The 12,600-nt window shown below is 46.4% G+C and overlaps 1 protein-coding gene across 1 annotated transcript in view; it reads right to left on the bottom strand.

The window, feature by feature from the left end:
• The window catches only part of arfgef3 (ARFGEF family member 3), a 170,000-nt gene that overhangs the window by 118,294 nt on the left and 39,106 nt on the right, over positions 1-12,600 (bottom strand). The window contains exons 3-4 of the mRNA XM_070889111.1: positions 11,880-11,961; positions 2,993-3,124 (exon numbers count right to left, since the gene is read on the bottom strand). Of these exons, the coding sequence (XP_070745212.1) occupies positions 2,993-3,124; positions 11,880-11,961 (214 nt within the window). The remainder of the gene's footprint in view (positions 1-2,992; positions 3,125-11,879; positions 11,962-12,600) is intronic.

Raw genomic sequence — 12,600 nt, forward strand, 5'->3', positions numbered from 1 at the left:
GGCTCGACAAGGTAGATGCAGAGAGGATGTTTCCACTCGTGGGGTAATCTAGAACTGGGGGCATAGTTTAAGAATAAGAGGTCGCCCATTCAGAATGGAGGAGGAATTTCTTCTCTCAGGGGATCATAAATCTGTGGCATTCTCTGCCCTAGAGCTGTGGAGGCTGAGATTTTGAATATATTTATTTAAGGTGGAGATAGACAGATTTTTGAACGATAAGGGTGAAGGGTTATGGGAAGCGGGCAGGGAAGTGGAGTTGAGTCCATGATCAGATCAGCCATGATCTTATTAAATGGCGGAGCAGGCTCGAGGGGCCGTATAGCCTACTCCTGCTCCTATTTCTTATGTTCTTATGTAATGTAAGAAACGCGGCAGCCAATTAGCGTAGCGCCAAATCACACAAACAGCAATGTGATAATGGCCAGATAATCTGTTTTAGTGATGTTGGTTGAGGAATAAATATTGGCCAGAGCACTGGGGATATCTCCACTGCTCATTTTTGAAATAGTGCCATGGGATCTTTTACCTCCATCGTTACCTCATCCAAAAGATGGTAGTTTCAACAGCGCAGCTCTCCCTCAGTACTGCACTGGGAGTCAGCCTAGATTTTGTGCTCAAGTCTCTAGAGTGGGTCTGGAACCCACAACATCATGCCTCAAGAGGCAAGAGTGCTACCGACTGAGTCATGGCTGACACCTAAAAGGGATCAGTTACATTGAAATGTCTGGCCATTTTAGACCTTTGCCTTATGCAGTTTAGAACATAAGAAATAGGAGCAGGAGTAGGCCGTTTGGTCCCTCGAGCCTGCTCCGCCATTCAAAAAGATCATGGCTGATCTGATCCTGGACTCAGCTCCACTTCCCTGCCTGCTCTCCATAACCCTTGACTCCTTTATCATTCAAAAATCTGTCTATCTCCGCCTTAAATATATTCAATGACCCAGCCTCCACAGTTCTCTGGAGTAGAGAATTCCAAAGATTCACGACTCTCTGAGAGAAGAAATTCCTCCTCATTTCCGTTTTAAATGGGCGACCCCTTATTCTGAAACTATGCCCCCTAGTTCTAGATTCCTCCACGAGGGGAAACATCTTCTCTGCATCTATCCTGTCAAGTCCCCTCAGAATGTTATATGTTTCAATAAGATCACCTCTCATTCTTCTAAACCCCACTGAGTATAGGCCCAACCTGCTCAATCTTTCTTCATAAGACAACCCTTTCATCTCAGGAATCAAATCCGTGAACCTTCTCTGAACTGCCTCCAATGGAAGTATATCCCTCCTTAAATAAGGAGACCAAAACTGTACACAGCACTCCAGGTGTGGTCTCACCAATACCCCGTACAGTTGTAGCAGGACTTCCCTACTCTATCCCCCTTGCAATAAAGGCCAACATTCCATTTGCCTTCATAATTACTTGCTGTACCCGCATTCTAACTTTTTGTATTTCATGTACAAGGACCCCCAGATCCCTCTGTACCTCAGCATTTTGTAATCTCTCCCCATTTAAATAATAATTTGCTTTTTTATTTTTCCTACCAAAGTGGAGAACCTCACATTTTCCCACATTATAATCCATCTGCCAAATTTTTTCCCATTCACTTAGCCTATCTATATTCCTTTGCAGATTCTTTGCATCCTCCTCACAACTTGTTTTCCCACCTATCGTTGTATCATCAGCAAATTTGTCTATATTACACTTGGTCCCTTCATTCAAGTCATTAATAGATTGTAACTAGCTGAGGCCCAAGCACTGATTCCTGTGGCACCCCATTAGTTACAGTTTGCCGACCAGAAAATAACCCATTTATCCTGAGCCTGTTTTCTAGTTAGCCAATCCTCTATCCATGCTAATATATTACCCCCAACCCTCTGAGCTCTTATCTTGTGCAGTAACCTTTTATGTGGCACCTTGTCAAATGCCTTCTGGAAATACAACACCACATCCACTGATTCCCCTTTATCCACCCTGTTTGTTACATCCTCAAAGAACTCCAGCAAATTTGTCAAACATGATTTCCCTTTCATAAAACCACGCTGACTCTGCTTGACTGAATTATGATTTTCTAAATGTCCTGCTGCTGCTTCCTTAATAATGGACTCCAACATTTTCCCAAAGACAGATGTTAGGCTAACTGATCTGTAGTTTCCTGCTTTCTGTCTCCCTCCTTTCTTAAATAGGGGCGTTACATTTGCGGTTTTCCAATCTGCTGGGACCGCCCCAGAATCCAGGGAATTTTGGTAGATTACAACCAATGCATCCACTATTTCTACAGCCACTTCTTTTAAGACCCTAGAATGTAAGCCATCAGATCCAGGGGACTTGTCCACCTTTAGTCCCATTATTTTACTGAGTACTACTTCTTTCGTGATAGCGATTGTATTAAGTTCCTCCCTCCCTTTAGCCCCTTGATTATCCACTATTGGGATGTTTTTAGTGTTTTCTACCGTGAAGACTGATACAAAATATTTGTTCAAAGTCTCCGCTTCCTATTATTAATTTCCCAGTCTCATCCTCTAGGGGACCAATGTTTACTTTGGCTACCCGTTTCCTTTTTATATACCTGTAGCAGCTCTTACTGTCTGTTTTTCTATTTCTTGCTAGTTTACTCTCATAGACTATCTCTTTATTATTTTTTTCAGTTAAGGGCCTCTGATTCCGCAGGCTACTCCTCTGGTTTTCCTCACCTCAGTCACAGTGGGTGCCTCAGAATGCGCATGGGCCACTCACCCTGACGGCTGAAACGTCCCCATCCCTTGGATTTCGGGTGGGAGTCCAGAGCATGAGATGTCAGCGGCCAGGAATCATGTCCAGCAGCGGAGGATGCTTTCCCTGGAATTTTGGAGCCCATCCCATTAACGGTAACCATGCGTAGATGAGGGACAGTAATAGCTCTTTTAAGAGGGCGAGTGTGGACCAACCCCAACAAACATATAGCCCTTTTAAGGGGACAATCACTTTTATATAAGTCAGCATTTTATAAATCAGTGACCACCTTCATCACTTCCACCTGCAGGTCCTCGTTGAGAAAGGGTGTGATCTTCATTGCGTCCAGCATTTGATCCAGCAGCTGCCTTTCCTCCAGCTCCTTCTCCGCAGACATCAGCCTCTCGTCCGCCAGCAGTTTCTAACAGAGCACATGCAAGAAAGTTACCTCTCCATCGCCAAGATCACCTACATTCATTGCGAGAGGGATGGAGTACAAAAGCAGGGAGGTCCTTCTGCAACTGTACAGGGTATTGGTGAGGCCGTACCTGGAGTACTGCGTGCAGTTTTGGTCACCTTACTTAGGGAAGGATATACTAGCTTTGGAGGGGGTACAGAGACGATTCACTAGGCTGATTCCGGAGATGAGGGGGTTACCTTATGATGATAGATTGAGTAGACTGGGTCTTTACTCGTTGGAGTTCAGAAGGATGAGGGGTGATCTTATCGAAACATTTAAAATAATGAAAGGGATAGACAAGATCGAGGCAGAGAGGTTGTTTCCACTGGTCGGGGAGACTAGAACTAGGGGGCACAGCCTCAAAATACGGGGGAGCCAATTTAAAACCGAGTTGAGAAGGAATTTCTTCTCCCAGAGGGTTGTGAATCTGTGGAATTCTCTGCCCAAGGAAGCAGTTGAGGCTAGCTCATTGAATGTATTCAAGTCACAGATAGATAGATTTTTAACCAATAAGGGAATTAAGGGTTATGGGGAGTGGGCGGGTAAGTGGAGCTGAGTCCACGGCCAGATCAGCCATGATCTTGTTGAATTGCGGAGCAGGCTCGAGGGGCTAGATGGCCTACTCCTGTTCCTAATTCTTATGTTCTAATGTATAAATCCACCTCCGTCACAACACCCGATTCTGCCCGTGCCTCAGCTCATCTGCTGCTGAAACCATCACCTTGCCTTTCTTGCCTCTGGACTCATTATTCCAACGCACTCCTGGCTGGCCTCCCATGTTGTACCCTACGTAAACTTAAGCTCATTCAAAACTCTGCTGCCCGTGTCCTAACTCGCACCAAGTCCCACTCATCACCCCAGTGATCACTGACCCCTGGGAGGATAGACACACCAACGTCAGTGTTCTCGATCAGGCCAACATCCACAGCATTGAAAAGCTGACCACACTCGACTAGCTCCGTTGGGTGGGCCACACCGTCCGTATGCCCGACACTAGACTCCCAAAGCAAGCTCTCTACTCGGAACTCCTACACGGCAGGCGATTCCCCAGGTGGGCAGAGGAAACATTTCAAGGACACCCTCAAAGCCTCCTTGATAAAGTGCAGCATCCCCACCGATACCTGGGAATCCCTGGCCAAAGATTGCCCTAAGTGGAGGAAGAGCATCCGGGAGGGCGCTGAGCACCTCAAGTCTCGTCGTCGAGAGTATGCAAAAAACAAGCGCAGGCAGCGGAAGGAGCGTGCGGCAAATCAGACTCCCCACCCACCCTTTCCTTCAACCATTGTCTGTCCCACCTGTGACAGAGACTGTAATTCCCGTAATGGACTGTTCAGTCACCTGAGAACTCACTTTTAGAGTGGAAGCAAGTCTTCCTCGACTTCGAGGGACGGCCTATGATGATGATGATGATGATCACTGACCTACATTGGCTCCCGGTCTGGCAAGGGCTCGATTTTAAAATTCGGCTCCTTGTATTCAAACCCCTCCATGGCCTCGCTCCTCCCTATCTCTGTAACCTCCTCCAACCCTACAAGCTCCCCCCCCACTCCGATATCTGCGCTTCTCCAATACTGGCCTCTTGCGCACCTCTGATTTTAATCATTCCACCATTGGTGGCCGTGCCTTCAGCTTCCTAGGCCCTAAGCTCTGGAATTCTCTCCGTAAACCTTTCCGCCTCTCTAGCTTTTTCTCCTCCTTTAAGGCGCACCTTAAAACCTACCTCTTTGACCAAGCATTTTGGTCACCTGTCCTAACATCTCCTTATGAGGGTATCAATGGCCTGGTCAAGTGGGCAATAAAGTGACAAATGGAATTCAATCTGGAGAAATGTGAGATAATGCATCGGGGGAGGGCTAACAAATACATATAAATGGTAAGATGCTGAGAAGTGCAAAGAAACAGAGGAAATTTGGAGTGCAGGTCCACAGATTCCTGAAGGCAGCAGGATAGGTTGATAAGGTGGCTAAGAAGGCATACGGAATACTTGCCTTTATTAGCCGAGGCATAGAATACAAGAGCCGAGAGGCTATGCTTGAACTGTATAAAACACTACTTAGGCCACAGCTAGAGCACTGTGGTCACCACATTACAGGAAGGATATGATTGCACTAGAGAGGACACAGAGGAGATTTACGAGAATGTTGCTTGGATTGGAGAATAGTGGGCCAAAAATTGCGGTCGGAGGCTTCTTTCATTATGAACGCCTCTGACCCGAAAACAATCTAGGAAACTACCTGTTGGTCCCGGAGGAACGTAGGATTCCGGCCTGAGGCCTTCATTTGCTGCACAGCGCACAGGAAGATGTCTTTCATGTACAAACGCATCTGCTGGAATCACATGGGCCTGGACCACCAATCACTATCTAATATTCTCATTGATAATAATGGGAACTCCGTTTGTACGGGCTCCCATTACTATCAATGAGAATAACCCCCTAAAACACAGCACAGTAAATAAAAAAAACTCCTCACATATTTAAAATTAATTGAAATTAAATGGTTTAGAAAAATATATCTTTTTTGGAATTTAAAAAAAAAAGTGTTTTAATAGGGTTGAAAATAAACTTGCCTTAATGGGAGGGTTTTAATATAAAAATGAATGATTAAATTTAATTTTTCTATGGTTTAAAAGTGCTACGCTGGTAAAGGCAGACTATAGGCTTGCTTTTACCAGACGTAAAAGTTTGAAGGACATTCGCTGGGCATGAGTTGGGCAAATAGCCCAATCTCGCCCCCAGAGAGCTGTGGAGGCTGGATCATTGAATATATTTAAGGCGGAGACAGACAGAATTTTGAGCGATAAGGGAGTGAAGGGTTATGGGGAGCGGGCGGCGAAGTGGAGCTGAGTCCATGATCAGGTCAGCCATGATCTTATTGAATGGCGGAGCAGGCTCGAGGGGCCAGGAGGCCTACTCCTGCTCCTATTTCTTATGTTCTTAGGTTCTCTGCTGCGCGGATGTCCTTCTCCCGGGGATGCGTAGAATCTCTCGAAAGAAATTTTGACAGATCGGAAGAGCCGGGTCTCGGCGCATGCGCATTGCACCCTGAGAACCGGCTTCTGCGAGGGCCTTGCCGGGTGTGTGCGCGCACTTCGTACATACCCAGCAAGGCTGTCATTTTCAGCCCATTATTTATGAGGACAGATTGGATAGGCTGGGTTTGTTTTCTTTGGAACAGAGGAGGCTATGGGGACACTTGATTGAGGTGTATAAAATTATGAGGGGCCCAGATGTAGTGGATAGAAAGGATCTATTTCTCTTAGCCGAGAGGTCAATAACCAGGGGGCATAGAATTGGTAGAAGGATTAGAGGGGAGTTGAGCTGAACCTTTTTCACCCAGAGGGTGGTGGGGGTCTGGAACTCACTGCCTGAAAGGGTGGTAGAGGCAGAAACCCGCATTTAAAAAGTACTTGGATGCGCGCTTGAAGTGCTGTAACCTACAGGGCTACGGACCAAGAGCTGGAAAGTGGAATCAGGCTGGATAGCTCTTTTTAACCCGGCACGAGCACAATGGGCCGAATGGCCTCCTTCTGTGCCGTCAATTTCTATGATTCTACGATCCTCTGTGGTTAGGTGTCGAATTTTCTTTGGTAACGCTTCTGTGAGGAGCCTTGGGGACATTTTACTACGTTAAAGGCGCTATATAAATAATAATAACTTATTTATATAGCGCCTTTGACGTAGTAAAACATCCCAAGGCGCTTCACAACAGTGTTACAGACAAACAGATAAATTTGACACTGAGCAACAAAAGAAGAAATTGAGGCAGATGAGCTTGTTTAAAGCTTGTTTAAAGAGGTAGATTTTAAGAACATAAGAACATATGGAGCAGGCCATTCGGCCCCTCGAGCCTGCTCCGCCATTCAATAAGATCATAGTGATCTTCTATCTCAACACTCGCCTGCACTATCCCCAAATCCCTTGATTCCCTTAAAATCCCAAAATCTGTCAATCTCTGTTTTAAATATACTCAGCGACCGAGCTGCCCCAGCCCTCTGGGGTAGAGAATTCCAAAGATTCACAACCCACTGAGTGAAGAAATTTCTCCTCATCTCAGTCCTAAATAGCCGATCCCTTATTGTGACCCCTGGTTCTAGAATCCCCAGCCAGGGGAAACATCCTCCCTGCAGCTTAAGGAGCATCATAAATGAGGAAAGAGAGGCGGAGAGGTTTAGGGAGGGAGTTCCGGAGCTTAGGGCCCAGGCAGCTGAAGTCACGCCACCGATGGTTGAGCAGTTATAATGAGAAATGTACAAGTGGCCAGAATTTGAGGAGCGTAGACATTGTATGGGGTTGTGAGGCTAAAAGAGATTACAGAGCTAGAGAGGGGCAAGTCCATGGAGTGATTTATAAACAAGGATGATAATTTTGAAATCGAGGCGTTGTTTAACTGGGAGCCAATGTAGGTCAGAAAGCTCAGGGGTGATGGGTGATCGTGACTTGGTGCGGGTTAGTACACAGGCTGCTGAGTTTTGGATGACATCAAGTTTACGTAGTGTAGAATGTGGGAGGCCGGCCAGGAGTGAGTTGGAGTTGTCAAGTCGAGAGGTAACAAAGGCATGGATGAGGGTTTCAGCAGCAGAAGAGCCGAGGCAGGGGCGGAGGCGGACAATGTTACGGAGGTGGAAATAGGCGGTTTTAGTTCTGCCGTGGATATGTGGCTGGAAACTCATTTCAGGATCAAATATGACACCTAGGTTGCAAACAGTCTTGTTCACCCTCAGATTGATGCTAGGGAGAGGGATGGAGTCAGTGGTTAGGGAACGCAGTTTGTGGCGGGGACCAAAGATAATGGCTTCGGTCTTCCCAATATTTAATTGGAGAAAATTTCTGCTCATCCAGTACTGGATGTTGGACAAACAGTCTGACAATTTAGAGACCGTGGAGGGTCGAGAGAAGTGGTGGTGAGGTAGAGCTGGGTGTCGTCAGCGTTCATGTAGAAACTGACGCTGTGTTTTCGGGGCAGCAGATAGGTGAGAAATATGAGGGGACCAAGGACAGAACCTTGGGGGACACCAGAGGTAACGATGCGGGAGTGGGAAGAGAAGCCATTGCTGGAGATTTTCTGGCTACGATTAGATAGATAAGAATGGAACCAGGCGAGTGCAGTCCCACCCAGCTGGACGTTGGTGGAGAGGCGTTGGAGGAGGATGGAATGGTCAACTGTGTCAAAGGTCCAGAAGGACAAGGAGGGCTAGTTTACCTTTGTCATACTCACAAAGGATGTCATTTGTGACTTCGGTATTGTGGCAGGGGCGGAAACCAGATTGAAGGGATTCAAACATGGCGTTCCGGGAAAGGTGAGCATGGATTTGGGAGGCGACAACACGTGCAAGGACTTTGGAGAGGAAAGTGAGGTTGAAGATGGGGCGATAGCTAGCAAGCAAAGCGGGGTTAAGAGGTGTTTTTTTGAGGAAGATGGAAGATGTTAACAGAGTGGAAAATGTCTGTGCATGAGTTCTTTTAACATGAGGTGGTCGTTGCACACTGGCTACCACACGGGCTTAGCTGAGCGAGGTCTTGATCCAGTGGCAAGGGAGACCAGGAGAGGAGAGGGGTGATGATAGTAGATTTGAACGAGAGGGGAACAGTACCTGAGGAGGGAGAACTGTTAACAATGTCGACTAACATGGGAGCCAAAAAATGAAGTTGGGTGGTCAGTAGTTTAGTGGGAATAAAGTCAAGGGAGCAGGACGTGGGTCTCAAGGATAAGATGAGTTTGGAGAGATTAAGAGGGAAGGTCAAAGAGAAAGTAGAGAAAGATATGAGTTTAGGGCTAGGGCAGGTGGGAGCGTCAGATGAAGTTTGGCCCAGTGTTGTTGTTGAGTTACAGGTCCTGAGGCCGAGGTGGAGCCTCGGCACGGCGAAACACGGTACCATGATACGGTCAGACGCAGACACTCGCACACCGGAGAAGTTCTCCGTTTTCCACTGTGCCAGTGGGGGGCGTTGGTGTGGGAGGGTAGTCAATCAAGGTTACCCTCGTCATGCTCACACGCTGCACTTAACAGAGGGAGCTCCAGTCAGCTGGAAGATGTTTGTCCACTGGCCACGCTGGGGTACCTGGAATAATGGTAAAGGCCTGCAAACTACAAGCAATGTCTGATTAAATGTATTGTTTCAATTTCTTTCTGCAGATGGGACAAAGGTGGAGGGTGAACACCAACACTGAAGAAGTGCACAGAGGGATTTATTGGAGTATATTAAAATTACATCAGTTGGAAAGGGTTTTAGCCTCTTTGTGTTCAGTTTTGGTCTCCTAATCTGAGGAAAGACGTTCTTGCTATTGAGGGAGTGCAGCAAAGGTTCACCAGACTGATTCCCGGGATGGCAGGGCTGACATATGAGGAGAGGCTGGATCAACTGGGCCTTTATACATTGGAGTTTAGAAGGATGAGAGGGGATCTCATAGAAACATATAAGATTCTGACGGGACTGGACAAGTTAGATGTGGGAAGATTGTTCCCGATGTTGGAGAAGTCCAGAACCAGGGGACACAGTCTTAGGATAAGGGGTAGGCCATTTAGGACTAAGATAAGGAGAAACTTCTTCACTCAGAGAGTTGTTAACCTGTGGAATTCCCTGCCGCAGAGAGTTATTGATGCCAGTTCATTGGATATATTCAAAAGGGAGTTAGATATGGCCCTTACGGCTAAAGGGATCAAGGGGTATGGAGAGAAAGCAGGAAAGGGGTACTGAGGGAATGATCAGCCATGATCTTATTGTATGGCGGTGCAGGCTCAAAGGGTCGAATGGCCTACTCCTGCACCTATTTTCTATGTTTCTATGTTTCTTTCTAAGCGTTTTTAAAAAATGCATTCACAGGATGTGGGCATCGCCAACAAGGCCAGCATTTATTGCCCATCCCTAATTGCCTTCGAAAAGTTGGCAGTGAGCCCCCTTCTTGAATAAGTGGCTTGTGAGGCTATTTCAGATGCAACCACATCGCTGTGGGTCTGGAGTTGCATATAGGTAAGGACGGCAGATTGCCTTCCCTGAGGGATATTAGTGAACCAGAATGGTTTTTACAACAGTCCAGTAGTTTCTGGTCACCATTACCGATACTAGTTCTTTTTATTCCAGATTTATTTAATTGAATTTAAGTTCCCTAGCTGTTGTGGTGTGATTTGAATTCATATTCCCAGATCACTCGGCCAGGCCTCTGGATTATTAGTCCAGTAACATAACCATCATGCTACCGTGAAATGGTGACTGTTCTAGATAAAAATAGATGGTGTTCAATGATAGCTTCGGGTGCACTAGTTTATCAATAGGTCACTTCAAAAAATCACTTAACTAGTGTGCATCAGGGAGCCAGGCCCTGTTCCCAGCAAATAAACGCAGATAAGGGTGATTGATTGACACCCAGGCACACATTAATCCGACCTGATTGACTTCAATTAGCCCGTAGAATCAAATCATTTTCCAACCCCCTGATTGAGTGAATGTTTCTAATGGTGCTGTCTCCTGTCTCAGGGAGGCTAGATCTGATTATCGGGTCTCCAGCATTATGAGGCTCCCTGCTCCGCAGTGCGTTCACCTGCCCAGCAAGTAATGTCAGGGATTTAAATACACGGTACAAATGTGAGCACAGCTGGCTACAGCATTCCAAATGTGTGTATGTGTGTGTAAATTCCCGTATGCATGGCATACACCTGCACAAATGTGTATATGTGTGTGTAAATACCCGTATACATGGTGCACACTTGCACAAATGTGTGTGTATGTGTAAGTACCTGTATACATGATGCACACCTGCACAAAAAGAAAATACTTTCATTTATATAGCGCCTTTCACAACATCAAGACATTCCAAAACGCTTTACAGCCAATGAAGTACTTTTTGAAGTGTAGGAATCTAATAGTACTGTTGGAAATGTGGCAGCCAATTTGCACAAAGCAAGGTCCCACAAAAAGCAATGTGATAGTAACCAGATACAGGTTGAACCTCCCAGCCCCGATATCCAATTGCTCAGTATCTGTACCATCCAATTTAATGGGACCAGCCCTCATCCAGAAAAATCTCTTATCCAGAACAGGCGAGGTCCCAAGGGTTCCGGAAAAGGGAGGTTCAACCTGTAATCTGTTTTAGTGATGTTGGTTGAAGGATAAATATTGGCCAGGATACTGGGGATAACTCCCCTGCTCTTCTCTGAAATGGTGCCATGGGATCTTTTGTGACAGCTGAGAGGAACGGACGGGGCCTCGGTTTAACGTCTCATCCGAAAGACGGCACCTCCGACAGTGCAACATTCCCTCGTGATGTGTGTTCATGTTTCTGGAGTGGGACTTGAACCCACAACCTTCTGCTCTGGATGCGAGGGTGCTACCCAGTGAGCCATGCCATTGGAGAATACGATGATGTCCCCTTTAAGCTGTGAATGTTTTTACATCTTTATAACTTCCTGACTGTGACCAACTGTAGCGTGGAAGGTACACTGGCTTGTGACTCGGTGCCTCACACTTGCCACAACAGTCGGTGCATGGGCAAGTGCTGCCAGCAGCATTTAGAGGGGCATCGCACTGCGTTGGGGAGACTTTGTGCAGGTTTTGAGATGAGTGTGCTCCCAAACCTTTAAGAGACCAACAATGAGGGGGAAGAAGAAACCTCCCTGGACTAGAGACCAAATCTGTTGCACTCTTTACCGATGTGGTTTAAACGCTCCTTTTACAAACCAATGAAACAAATCCCCTTTAAGGTGAAGCATCACTACCAACCTGCATTCCAGCTAATGCGTGCTGAGCAAGTTTGACATTCTTCGATTCCAGAGCAAGCTTCAGAGGAACCAGGCATCGCTCCCTGTTGGAAGATACAAGGGCAATAAGTCGGAGACTTTCAATAATATGAACATAAGAGTTAGGAGCAGGAGTAGGCCATACAACGCCTCGAGCCTGCTCCTCCTATCAATATCATGGCTGATCTTTGACCTCAACTCCACTGTATCCTATTAGAAAGAAATATCTAGCATTTATATCGTGCCTTTCACCACCTCAGGATGTCCCAACTTTACTTCTGAAGTGTAGTCACTGTTGTAATGTAGGAAAAGTGACAGCCAATTTGCACACAGCAAGCTCCCACAAACAAAAAAAATGGTCACAGCCAGATAATCTGATTTAGTGATGTTGGTTGATAGATAAATATTGGCCAAGATTCCGGGGAGAACGCCCCTCTTCTTTTTGAAAGAGTGCCATAGGCTCTTTTACGTCCACCTGAATAGAGAGGACCGCGGTTTCATCCGAAAGACAGCGCCTCCGACAGCGCAGCACTCTCTCAGCACTGCACTAGCGTGTCAGCCTAGATTTTGTGCTCAACCCTCTGGAGTGGGACTTGAACCCACAATCCTTCTGATCATGAGGGGTGAGTGGTACCCACTGAGCCAAGTGTTTTGTGACATGTGTTTTTAGTTTGCCAGTTGGTGGAAAAGCCAGTGTAGCACTT

The sequence above is a fragment of the Pristiophorus japonicus genome, chromosome 9 (assembly GCF_044704955.1).
Source record: "Pristiophorus japonicus isolate sPriJap1 chromosome 9, sPriJap1.hap1, whole genome shotgun sequence".
Taxonomy (NCBI): domain Eukaryota; kingdom Metazoa; phylum Chordata; class Chondrichthyes; family Pristiophoridae; genus Pristiophorus; species Pristiophorus japonicus.